Below are 13,489 nucleotides of genomic sequence, written 5' to 3'. Positions count from 1 at the left end.
TCTGTTGTCCTGGTGGGATGCAGCGTTGGCGGGTCCATTCAGACAGTCAACAGCCTGCAGACAAACATGCAACAATGACACCCTGTTCCCTACAGAACACACTACTGCTGACCAGCGGGCCTGGGTCAGGGAACAGTACAGGGCCTGGGTCAGGGAACAGTACAGGGCCTGGGTCAGGGAACAGTACAGGGCCTGGGTCAGGGAACAGTACAGGGCCTGGGTCAGGGAACAGTACAGGGCCTGGGTCAGGGAACAGTACAGGGCCTGGGTCAGGGAACAGTACAGGGCCTGGGTCAGGGAACAGTACAGGGCCTGGGTCAGGGAACAGTACAGGGCCTGGGTCAGGGAACAGTACAGGGCCTGGGTCAGGGAACAGTACAGGGCCTGGGTCAGGGAACAGTACAGGGCCTGGGTCAGGGAACAGTACAGGGCACTTGACAGGGAGGACGGCACCATTTCTGACTCAGGACCTGTACCTCTGTCCTCCCCTCTCCTCCCCTCTCCTCCTCTCTCCTCCTCTCTACTCCCCTCTACTCTACTGAACACTAAATCATTTATTTTCTTTTTTCTTCCCCTCATTTTCCCTCAAATCCTTCTTTACCTCTCTCTCCCTCTCTGTCCCTCTCTGTCCCTCTCTGTCCCTCTCTCTCCCTCTCTGTCCCTCTCTCTCCCTCTCTGTCCCTCTCTGTCCCTCTCTCTCCCTCTCTGTCCCTATCTGTCCCTCTCTCTCCCTCTCTGTCCCTCTCTCTCCCTCTCTGTCCCTCTATGTCCCTCTGTCCCTCCTGCTCTAGCTGGTGGGTGGAGAGTTTGACCTGGAGATGAACTTCATCATCCAGGACAATGAGAGTATTGGCTGTATGGTCGACCTGCTGTCTCACTGCCAAGTCACGTGTCAAGCTGAGGTAAGAAACACCACCATTCAAAATGACCACATACTTCTTTTAATATCCAGTTCACAAAGAGGTTTATACTATTCCTTTCTCGTTTTGGAACTGGGATTTAGGGAAATAATTCAGCAAATTCAATCAATAATTTAAGAGCAGCTGTTCCTGACAAATGACCCTTCTTGGGGCCTCTCAGATGGAAAGCATCTGTCCAGTATCCGGACGTTTTGACATCTGTCATTCTGTCAGTGCTCCCGGGGTGCCCAATCTGGGAGGGGTTGGGCTACAAGGTCAAAGTTACATTTTTATTGGACCCCGTGTCCACTAGGTGGTGTCTATGGTGTCTCATGGAGGACAAACCTCGGTAGAAACCATGGTGCATGACTGCCTGCTTTCCTTTGTCAGGTACGTGCTATGATTGATAGGGCAGCTAAGTGGGGAAAGATAGAGGAGTGAGGTTTTGCTGGGAGAGCAGCAGACCGTGTCCAAACCCTCGCTGCACATGTGACCGGAGGTATTGGACTGTCGGATGACACCATGACACTGAGGTTTAAATAGAGCCAGTCGCTTCCATTTCAGAGCTGCTTTTCTATGTGTTTCTAGTGTATTAGAAAACCCTAAAATAGGCTGACTTCAGATACATACAGTAAAATGCACCTGGATGAGATTCTGTACAATAACCAAACAGATTTTAGAATAGTGGTTGAAAATATTACTAAAACATGCTGAGTTCTGTAGTGGGGGGTGGGGCTCTGAACCCACAGTCATGGCCCAGAAAACCATTCCAGACTAACAGGCTGTGTGTGTGCGTGTGTGTACGTGCGCGCGTGTGTGTGTGTGGCATCTCCAGGTGTGGAGCATGTTCACAGCCATCCTGAGGAAGAGTGTGAGAAACCTCCAGACCAGCACAGAGGTTGGCCTCATCCAGCAGGTCCTGACCCGGATGAGCTCAGTGGATGACATGATCGCAGGTAGGCCACTACAAACTCTTTACTGTGTCGTCCTTGAGTGCCCCCTGCTCCCCTGAACGTGTTACTGGTGTACGTGTGTGTACGTGTGTGTGACCGTGTGTGTACGTGTGTGTGTCTGTGTGTGTCCGTGTGTGTGTCCGTGTGTGTGTCCGTGTGTGTGTCCGTGTGTGTGTACGTGTGTGTGTCCGTGTGTGTGTCCGTGTGATGGAGGTCTCTATTCATTTACAGAGGTAATATGGGAAATGGCTTGTGTAAGCACATTCTCTCTGGCTGTGGTCCTTACACTACACACACACACACACACACACACACACACACACACACACACACACACACACCATTTGATGTATTGACAGGCTGGTTCACTTGGGTTCCATGCAGACAGTGCTGTTAGGATCAAGGTCATCGAACAGGCAGGCAGACAGAGAGACAGACAGAAAGACAGACAAATACACAGACACTTCAACAGACATGTACACAGACAGACATGTACACAGAGAGATAGACAAACAAGCTGAGACACAGACAGACAGAGACAGACAGTCAGAGACAGACAGTCAGAGACAGACAGTCATAGACAGACAGTCATAGACAGACAGTCAGAGACAGAGCTATATAGTGTCGCTGTTAACAGGTAAAGGGGTTTTGATTGGTAATGACCTCAGGGGTGAAAATAGATTGAAATTATTTTCCTGTACATGAGCTCCGAAAAACTGTGATGGGCCTATTTATTGAAGATATATCTTTTCATTTCTGAAATGTACTATCTCTTCACACGGTTTTGCAGAACCAGTGACACATTTTCATTTTATTGTGAAACACATCACTTCAAATGCTCTGTAGGCCACATGCACATATCCAGTCACTTTAAAATAATTCCATCAACTAGCAGTGCACAAGCCATTTGATGAATGGAAAAGGACATCCGCAAGAAAATCACCAAAAAGTAATTTGGGGTTTGTGGGGTTTTAAACCGGAATTAACTTTAGGTGGCTGTTCCACTGCTGCCCTTGAAGTCGATGGCTTTGCAGTGTGCCACTGTGTTGTAATCACAAAGATGAATGCACACTGCCTTTCGGACACCCTCCCTTTAAATCCAGTTACTTTTGATGCAGGCTGATGTTTAATGACAATATAAAGTGTGGAATATGACAGTTTTAAGTCCTTGATCAAATTATTGTGATTAGCTATTCTTTTAATGGACTGTTTGCAAATATTTATTTTCGAGAGATATAATGTTTGCATTTGAAAAGAACATACATCGGGCTTCATGTGGAAACAATCAACACCCACGCCCTTCACTAAAATCCACTAACCGTCATCAAAACATCTACCTGTGCTTATGATAGCTAGAATATTCTGCAGCCTTTTGTTACTGATGCTAACTAGCTACAGCTTTCTGCAGTCTTTTGTTAATGATACTAACTCACCACTGCATTCTGCAGTATTTTGGTATTGATGCTAAGTAGCTACAGCATTCTGCTGCCTTTTGGTAACAATGCTAACTAGCTTCAGCATCCTACACTCTTTTGGTGGTCAAAGTCTTAGCCGCGTACAGCAAACACTGCCATACTGTCGGCCATTCAAAAAAACTTAGCAACAACTATGTCTGCCAAACACTGTGTCATCATCAGCACACTGTCGCTGTCTCACCTCCCTCTCTCTCTTCCCACTATTTTTCATCTCCTGTCTTTTTCCACTGTCTTCTGTCTCCTCTCCCTCTGTCCACTCTTTTCTGTTTCCTCTCTTTTTCTACTCTCTTCTCTCTCCTCTCTCTCCTCCTTCCTCTCCATTCTCTCTCCGTCTGTCTACAGATCTCTTGGTAGATATGCTGGGCGTGATGGCAAGCTACAGTATAACAGTGAAGGAGCTCAAGCTTCTCTTCAGCATGCTGAGAGGAGACAACGGTGTCTGGGTGAGTAAAACACTGGGGTACTGGGTGTGGAGGCTGAATGGGAGAGGCAAAATAAGGAGGCAGGATGGGGGAGGCGCGGTGTCTGGTTTTGTAAACCTGGGGGAGTCTCCCTCTGTCTCCACCTCATCCCTCTACTGCTCCATCTACCATCATCCCCTTTAATCTCCCTCTGTCTCCACCTCATCCCTCTACTGCTCCATCTACATCATCCCCTTTAATCTCCCTCTGTCCACCTCATCCCTCTACTGCTCCTTCAACCATCCCTCCCCTCCCTCTCTCCTCTCTGGGGACAGGTTCGTTAGGGGTTGTGGTGGTATTGATCATGTGTTACCCAGAGCGGTCAGAGGTGATGGTCTTATTGATCCAGTAGAGTTGTGATGTCACACTGTGGTTGCCTCCCACTCTCCCTCAGTGTCTCTGATCATTAAGAATGTCACCACTTTGTGATTAACCAAACACCTCCTCCCCTTCCTCTGCCCATGGCTACATCCCTTTCTCTTTCCCACTGCTTTGTCTCCTCCATCACTCCTCCCCGTCTCTCATATCTCTCCTTTCCCTCTCTCCTCTCTCCTGCCTGTTTCACCCCTCTGTCTTGTCTGTTTCATCCCTCTCTCCTACTCCAGCCAAGACATGCCATCAAGTTGTTGTCGGTGTTGAACCAGATGCCTCAGAGGCACGGTCCGGACACCTTCTTCAACTTCCCCGGTCGCAGTGCAGCGGTAAGATAGGTGCACACACGCACACGCACATACGCACAATCAGATGTTTTTTTTTTCATTGTACCTTGATACATTTGTGTCTATGACGGTGATTTGTTGCCACTGTGTTGTGTCCTTGATGTGATTCGCTGATGTGGTGCTCTGTCCCCTCCCCTAGGCCATCGCGTTGCCTCCCATTGCTAAGTGGCCTTACCAGAACGGTTTCACCTTGAACACCTGGTTCAGACAGGATCCCCTCAACAACATCAACGTAGACAAGGACAAACCCTACCTCTACTGGTGGGTACTACCACCGGACCTCATCCTATCCCCGACCTGACCTCATCTTAACCCTGACCTGACCTCATCCTAACCTCAACCGGACATCATCCTAACCTCAACCGGACATCATCCTATCCCCGACCTGACCTCATACTATCCCCGACGTGACCTCATCTTAACCCTGACCTCATCCTAACCTCAACCGGACATCATCCTAACCTCAACCGGACATCATCCTAACATTAACCTGACCTCAACTTAACAATGACCAGACCTCATCCTAACCCTGACCTGACTTCTTCCTAAACCCAACCTGACTGCCCAAACCTAACCAATACAGAATATATAACTAACCTAATTTTAAACCCATGAACCTCAACCCAATCAATCCTATCGTAGCGTATCTGTGGACAATGCCTTGTCAGAACAGATTTTCAGGTTTTACTGTCTGTGTGTGTTCTCACATGTACACATGATCGTTGATCACACACACAGAAACACCAAGCCAATTGCTCTTCAGCTCCGTACCAATTTAGATCAACCATAAATTCTTCTTCTCTGATTCTGATAAAAGCGGTTTTGACGTTTTATTGGCTTTTGAGATTTGGTCTAGTAGAACCAGTCATATGTTCCCCTAAACACATGTTGTTTAACTGTAATAGAGTAGAAGTTAGATTATTTTGGTGTCAGAATGTTATCATAGTGTTGATATTTAATCACAGTTTTAGTAGTTTTATAGTGTTGGTATTTAATCACTGTTTAGTGGTAGTATGGTGTAAATTGAATTAGTGTTTTAGTAGTAGCAGAGTGGGGATACTTAATGACAGTGTTGAGAGTAGTATGGTGTTGCTATTGAATGACTGTTTTAATAGATGGCTGTTGATATTTTATGACTGTTGAGTAGTAATATAGTGTTGATATTTAATGACAGTGTTAAGAGTTAGTACAGGTGCTGGTCATAAAATTAGAATATTATCAAAAAGTTGATTTATTTCAGTAATTCCATTCAAAAAGTGAAACTTTTATATTATATTTATTCATTACATGACTGATATATTTCAAATGTTTATTTATTTTAATTGTGATGATTATAACTGACAACTAAGGAAAATCCCAAATTCAGTATCTCTGAAAATTTGAATATTACTTAAGACCAATACAAAAAATAGAAATAGAAATGTTGGCCAACTGAAAAGTATGAACATGAAAAGTATGAGCATGTACAGCACTCAATACTTAGTTGGGGCTCCTTTTGCCTGAATTACTGCAGCAATGTGGCGTGGCATGGATTTGATCAGTCTGTGGCACTGCTCAGGTGTTATGAGAGCCCAGGTTGCTTTGATAGTGGCCTTCAGCTCTTCTGCATTGTTGGGGCTGGCGCATCGCATCTTCCTCTTCACAATACCCAATAGATTTTCTATAGGGTTAATGTCAGACGAGTTTGCTGGCCAATTAAGAACAGGGATACCATGGTCCATAAACCAGGTACTGGTAGCTTTGGCACTGTGTGCAGGTGCCAAGTCCTGTTGGAAAATGAAATCTGCATCTCCATAAAGTTGGTCAGCAGCAGGAAGCATGAAGTGCTCTAAAACCTGGTAGATGGCTGCGTTGACCTTGGACCTCAGAAAACACAGTGGACCAACACCAGCAGATGACCTGGCACCCCAAACCATCACTGACTGTGGAAACTTTACACTGGACTTCAAGCAACGTGGATTCTGTGCTTCTCCTCTCTTCCTCCAGACTCTGGGACCTTGATTTCCAAAGGAAATGCAAAATTAACTTTCATCAGAGAACATAACTTTGGACCACTCAGCAGCAGTCCAGTCCTTTTTGTCTTTAGCCCAGGCAAGACTCTTCTGACGCTGTGTCTTGTTCAAGAGTGGCTTGATCAAGGAATGCGACAGCTGAAACCCATGTCTTGCATATGTCTGTGCGTGGTGGTTCTTGAAGCACTGACTCCAGCTGCAGTCCACTCTTTGTGAATCTCCCCCACATTTTTGAATGGTTTTGTTTCACAATCCTCTCCAGGGTGCTGTTATGCCTATTGCTTGTACACTTTTTTCTACCACATCTTTTCCTTCCCTTCGCCTCTGTATTAATGTGCTTGGACACAGAGCTCTGTGAACAGCCAGCCTCTTTAGCAATTACCTTTTGTGTCTTGCCCTCCTTGTGCAAGGTGTCAATGGTCGTCTTTTGGACAGCTGTCAAGTCAGCAGTCTTCCCCATGATTGTATAGCCTACAGAACTTGATTAAGAGACCATTTAAAGGCATTTGCAGGTGTTTTGAGTTAATTAGCTGATTAGAGTGTGGCACCAGGTGTCTTCAATATTGAACCTTTTCACAATATTCTAATTTTCTGAGGTACTGCATTTGGGGTTTTCATTAGTTGTCAATTATAATAATCAAAATTAAAAGAAATAAACATTTGAAATATATCAGTCTGTGTGTAATGAATGAATATAATATATATATATATATATATATATATATATATATATATATATATATATATATATATATATATATATATATATATAATATATATATATATATATATATATATAATATATATATATATATATATATATATATATATATATATATATATATATATATATATATATATTTGTAGACTGGGTTTGTTATGTTTGTAGGCAATAAATGTGTCTCTAATGCAGACATGGGACCAAGTCACAAGTGAGTCTCAAGTTTTAACCTTCCAGTCTCAAGTCAATTCCCAAGTAATAATGGGGAAGTCTCAAGTCATGTTCCAAGTTTCACAGCTCCGATCGAGTCAAGTCACAAGTCCCTCATTCATCAGTGGTTAAGAAAAGTTGTGTTTTATGATGATCATATCTTTTGTTGTTGTTGAGTTTTTGAATTAGCTGATTGGAACCTAATATTATTCAGTAGGTTTCATTTATGTAATTATATGTTGTCAATTGTCTTCATGTGTTTAGATTATATGTATATGTATGTACATATGTTTTATCGGTAAGCCTATTTAAGGATGTTAAAAACAAAACAACAATTCTAGGGAGAGCCATTGCATTCTAATAAACTCGAGGATATGACCAGAAATTCTTAGCTAAAGAAATGAGGAGATCCTAAAGAAATAAGAAAGGAGATTAGAATTTCATCAGTTAATGAGAATTGAGATACATACTGTATAACCCTCCATGAATCAGACAGTTGCTAAACTAATCACCAGGAAATTCCTTGAATAGAATTTGGTTTCCCATCTCCTCATTTCGCCAATGTTATTTTAACAGTATCTTATTCTGACATTAACACGTTAGCTAGCTAGATGGGCACAGCCTGCCGTAATGTAATTTGTACCAGTTTTTGTAGGATTTCAGGACCTGAGTCTCACAAAGTTTGACGTTGTGGCGCATCAGTCATTTTAGTTTTACAGGTTTTGCACACTGCTGTCATTTTCCTCCTCACCTCGACATAGTCCTCAATTCCAAATATAACTATTTCCAGAACCCATCCAGATGCCATAACAGCGCGTTCTCAATCACGTCCGAATTGAAGACCTAACGTTGACAGCTGAACGCTGGGTCTAGTTTGAGTGACTTTGAAAAAAGTTAAACTGGAGTCAAACTTATTTCCCGCCCACCCTCACTCAATGGATGTGTGTTGAAATCATTGAACACTAGGTCTCTTAGTGTTGGCCAGCGTGAGCAGACAGAGATAAGAGAAGATGCGGGGAAGGTGCTGGGAAAAGAAAAGTCCCTCGAGTCATACAGCTCAAGTCCAAGTTAAGCCACAAGTCATAGGCATCAAGTCAAAGTCAAGTTGCAAATGTTTTCTCTTTTTACCAAGTAAAGTCTCAAGTCGCAAAATACAGTTTGGTCCAGAAATAATAGGACACTGACACAAGTTTTGTTATTTTGGCTGTTTACCAAAATATATTCAAGTTACAGTTAAATAATGAATATGGGCTTAAAGTGCATTCTCTCTGCTTTAATTTGAGGGTATTCACAAATTGGAGGAAGCGCATAGGAATTACTGCTTAATTAGACAATTACCTCAAAAGCTGTTGGACAGGTGTGGGCTATTCCTTCATTATTTCTTAATTAATTATGCAGGTAAAAGTTCTGGAGTTGATTCCAGGTGTGGCATTCACATCTGGAAGCTGTTGCTGTGATCCCACAACATGCTGTCGAAGGAGCTCTCAATGCAAGTTAAAAAGGCCATTCTTTGTCTGCAAAAAATTAAATCCATCAGACAGATAGCAGGTACATTAGGAGTGGCCAAATCAACAGTTCGGTACATTCTGAGAAACACACTGGTTAGCTCTGCAACACAAAAAGGCCTGGATGTCCACAAAAGACAGCAATGTTGGATGATTGTAAGACCTTTTTCATGGTAAAGCAAAACCGATTCACAACATCCAGCCAAGTGAAGAACACTCTCCAAGAGGTAGACATATCTTTATCCAAGACTTCACAAGAGCAAATACAGAGGGTTCACCACAAGGTACATAAGCCTCAAGAACAGAAAGGCAACATTTTACTTTGCGAAAAAAACATTTAAGAAAAGCCAGCCCAGTTCTTGAACAGCATTCTTAAACTAAGATCAACAGATTAAACTAAGATCAACCTGTGCCAGAATGATGGGAAGAAAAAAAGTTTAGAGAAGGCTTGGAGCGGCTCATGATCCGAAGCATACCAAATCATCTGTAAAACGGTGGAGGCAGTGTGATGACATGGGCATGCATGTCACTAATGTTTATTTTTATGATGTGACAGAAGACAGAAGCAGCCGGATTAATTCTGAAGGGGTATATTGTCTGCTCAGATTTAGCCAAATTCAGCGAACTTGATTGGGTGGCACTTTACCTACTGTATATCTCAAGAATTACATTTCCTGGAAACTATTGTAAAAACCGTGATTATGTTCTATGCCATCATATCTAGTGCGATTATGTCGGTCAAGAACTTTTTATATCAATCCACATTTTAAATGGCCACACGCAGCGCTCTCCATACAGGTTTTCGTATTGTATTATTCTTTTAAATACAACTGATTTGGCTTGAGTGGGGATTTTGAGTGGGGATGGTCTACATAAATTGCCTTATTTGGATAGGCAAAATCCTACAAAACTATTGGATTATTACCATACACTTTGATTTATTTTTCTAAATATATAACGTTCATGACCAACGTAATGATAACTAGATATTTTGGCATAGAACATAATCGCGGTTTTTACAGTAGTTCCCAGGGAACGTAATTCTTGAGATATATGGTACAGATTTATTTTACAGATGGACAATGACCCTAAACATACTGGGAAAGCAGCCCGGGAGTTTTTAAGGCAAAGAACTGGAATATTCTGCAATGGTCAAGTCAATCACCTGATCTCAACCCCATCGAGCATGCATTTCATTTTCACTTGCTGAAGACAAAACCTAAGGCAGAAAGACCCACAAACAAACAACAACTGAAGATGGCTGCAGTAAAGGCCTGGCAAAGCATCAGAAAGGAGAAATCCCAACGTTTGTTGATGTCCATGCATTCCGGACTTCAAGGAGTCATTGCCTGCAAAGTTTTCTCGACAAAGTATTAAAACTGAACATTTTTATTTATGATTGCGGTAATTTGTCCAATTACATTTGAGCCCCTGAAATAAGGGGACTATATGACAATTTTTGCAATTCCTAAACATTTCATACAATATTTTTGTTCAATCCCTTGAATTAAAGCTGAAAGTCTGCACTTCAATTTAATTTCGGTTGTTTCATTTCAAATCCACTTTGGTGGCGTACAGAGCCAAAATTATGTTGATTTGTGTCTATGTCTAACTGTATGTGACTCAAGTCCACATTTCTGCTCTAAAGTGAATGGATTCAATCATGAAATAAGTGAATGAACTTGGGATTCATAAATAATAAATAATACAGAAGGGAATAATGAGAGAATGAAAACCATCTGGATAGATGGTACAACAACACTAGTTAAATGGATGAACGACTGTATTTGCTGTTAAATGTCAGATAAGTTCATTAATGAATGGGCATTTGTTCTGGCCAGACTTCTGGGGTCCTCATGGTGAGTGAATGTCTTTGGCAGTCGTTAGCCATGGTAATGCTTCATTAGCTATGACCTTTCATTTTGTTACAACTGCTTTGCTTCTTTTCATTTTGTTCCCCTTCCCTCCTCTTCTCTCTTTACATCTACTCCAATCTCTCTCACTTGCTCTCTTTCTTCTTTTTCTCTTTCCTACATATTCTGTCTGCCATTTCTTCCAATGTGTTGTTCTTTGGTTCTTTCCGCCACATGACTCAAAATGTTGGCCTCATGGTTTAGCATTTTTGTTTTGTGTTAATTTCAGAGGTATTTGGCAAAAAAAATTGGACGGTCAGACAGTTCCCCCAACTAAAATGCAAATCTTTCCTGAATATTGTAAGTGTGGACCTGATAAACAGAGAGAAAATAACGTCTTGTGTTGCGTTCAAATATTGCTGATCTGGTGTCTGTTGTTCTGCAGCCCTGGCGGGGATATGTAGAACCTGTCAGTGCAGTTCTCTGATGACAGCATTCTGAAAGACTGGAACACTCACCGAGAGACTAAGATCACCTCTGACCTGCACCCCTGACCTGCACCCCTGACCCACATCAGCCTTAGGCAGCCTGAACACCTGCAATATAATGGACCAACTAGCCTACAGTGCTTTGCCAGAAAGACGCTAAAGGCTACCTTCCCCCTTCGGGAGGAACTAACGTGTTGTCAAAATGGATCTTAAACAAACTGGCCATACCGGGATGTGGAACTGAGATATACAGTGGATATAAAAAGTCTACAAACCCCTTTTAAATGCTAGGTGCCCTTGATGTAAAAGAATGAGACCAAGATAAATCATGTCAGAACTTTTTCCACCTTTAATGTGATCTGTAATGTGAACAATTCAATTGAAAAACAAACTGAAATCTTTGAGGGGAAACATTTTAAAACTCACAATAACCTGGTTGCACAAGTGTGCACACCCTATAACTAATACTTTGTTGAAGCACCTACGGTTTTATTATAACACTCAGTCTTTTTGGGTAGGAGTCTATTAGCATGGCACATCTTGATGTGGCAATACTTGCCCACTCTTCTTTGCAAAAGCGCTCCAAATCTGTCAGATTGCGAGGACATCTCCTGTGCACAGCCCTCTTCAGATCACCCCACGGATGTTCAATTGGATTCAGGTCTGGGTTCTGGCTGGGCCATTCCAAAATGTTAATCTTCTTCTGATGAAGCCATGCTTTTGTGGATTTGGATGTGTTCTTTAGGTCATTTTCATGCTGAAAGGTGAACTTCCTCTTCATCTTCAGCTTTCTAACGGACGCCTGAAGGTTTTGTGCCGAAATTGCCTGGTATTTGGAACTGTTCATAATTCCCTCCACCTTGACTAAGGCCTTGGTTCCAGCTGAAGACAGACAGCCGCAAAGCATGATGATGCCACCACAATGCTCCACTATGGGTATGGTGTTCTTTGGGTGATGTGCAATGTTGTTTTTGCGCCAAACTATGGCCAAAAAGTTCAACCTTGGTTTCATCAGACCATAACAAATTTTCCCACGTGCTTTTGGCAGACTTGATGTTTGTTTTTTTAAACTTCAGCCGGGTTTGGATGTTTTTCTTTGTAAGAAAAGGCTTCCGTCTTGCCCCTCTACCCCATAGCCCATTCATGTGAAGAATACGTGAGATTGTTGTCACATGTAGCATACCGCCACTACTTGCCAGAAATTCCTGCAGTTCCTTTAATGTTGATCTAGGCCTCTTGGAAGCGTCCCTGGCCAGTTTTCTTCTCTGTTGTGCCATATATTCTCCACTTGATGATGACTGTCTTCACTGTGTTCCATGGTATATGTAATGTTTGGAAATTATTTTGTACCCTTCTCCTGTTCACATTATAGGTCACATTAAAAGTGGAAAAAGTTCTGACATGATTAATTCTTTTACATCACAAAAACCTGGCATTTTCACAGGGGTGTGTAGACATTTTATATCCACTGTACAGGCTAACACCGATCCTTAATCCGAGCTGGCCCCTGGATGTGTTCAATATAGAGTAGTGTTTCTAATCACTACTCTATAGATTCAGTGAAGAATTATAAGTGTGTTTAAAGGGGCATGTGCAATATTTTTAATTTCTATTTGAATACATATAAGCAAACATTTCCAGTGCACATCTACACTATAAAATGTACCAGAGTGACTGACATATTCCCCATTTAAACTTTCTCTGGTCAGTTTCCATTGATCAATAATCTCCTCAAACTAATTTAGGACACTTGCAGTACTATTCTTCCAAACCTAATCCAACCCGGACTAGTTTGTACTATACCAGTCAGTACTATTCTTCCCACCCTATAATACCCTGGACTAGTTTGTACTACACATTTTTAAACATGTAAAATCTTAATCTTGGTAAAAGCTTCTATTATACTATTCACGTTGATCCGTGTTCCGTATCCCAGCATTACCTGCTCCAGATGACATCATCACAGGGGATGAGCCCTGGCCGCACTCTATGGTGAGAGAGAGCTTGTAATCCCGTCTCCCTGGTAACCACCCGTTGTCATAGTGACAGCTGAGCTCTCTGGGAGTCGAAAGAGCACTGCTGTGTGGGAACAGAGAGAAGGAAGGAGGGGGGAAAGAGGGAAGGGGGGAGAGAGAGTGTTGGGAGGGAGGGGCGGTATGGGAGGTATGAGAGAGGGAGTAAACGGTGAAGGAG

At 42.5% G+C, this 13,489-nt stretch overlaps 1 protein-coding gene across 15 annotated transcripts in view; it reads left to right on the top strand.

Moving 5' to 3' along the window:
• The window catches only part of nbeaa (neurobeachin a), a 126,014-nt gene that overhangs the window by 44,762 nt on the left and 67,763 nt on the right, over positions 1–13,489 (top strand). For all 15 annotated transcript variants that reach the window (XM_029120733.2, XM_034293514.1, XM_029120742.2 and 12 more), the window contains exons 2-6: positions 792–902; positions 1,735–1,855; positions 3,670–3,770; positions 4,394–4,489; positions 4,647–4,768. In XM_029120733.2, the coding sequence (XP_028976566.2) occupies positions 792–902; positions 1,735–1,855; positions 3,670–3,770; positions 4,394–4,489; positions 4,647–4,768 (551 nt within the window). The remainder of the gene's footprint in view (positions 1–791; positions 903–1,734; positions 1,856–3,669; positions 3,771–4,393; positions 4,490–4,646; positions 4,769–13,489) is intronic.

The sequence above is a fragment of the Esox lucius genome, chromosome 7 (genome assembly GCF_011004845.1).
Source record: "Esox lucius isolate fEsoLuc1 chromosome 7, fEsoLuc1.pri, whole genome shotgun sequence".
Classification (NCBI taxonomy): domain Eukaryota; kingdom Metazoa; phylum Chordata; class Actinopteri; order Esociformes; family Esocidae; genus Esox; species Esox lucius.
Note: the sequence above shows the minus strand (reverse complement) of the source record. Positions and strands in the feature narration are given on the sequence as shown.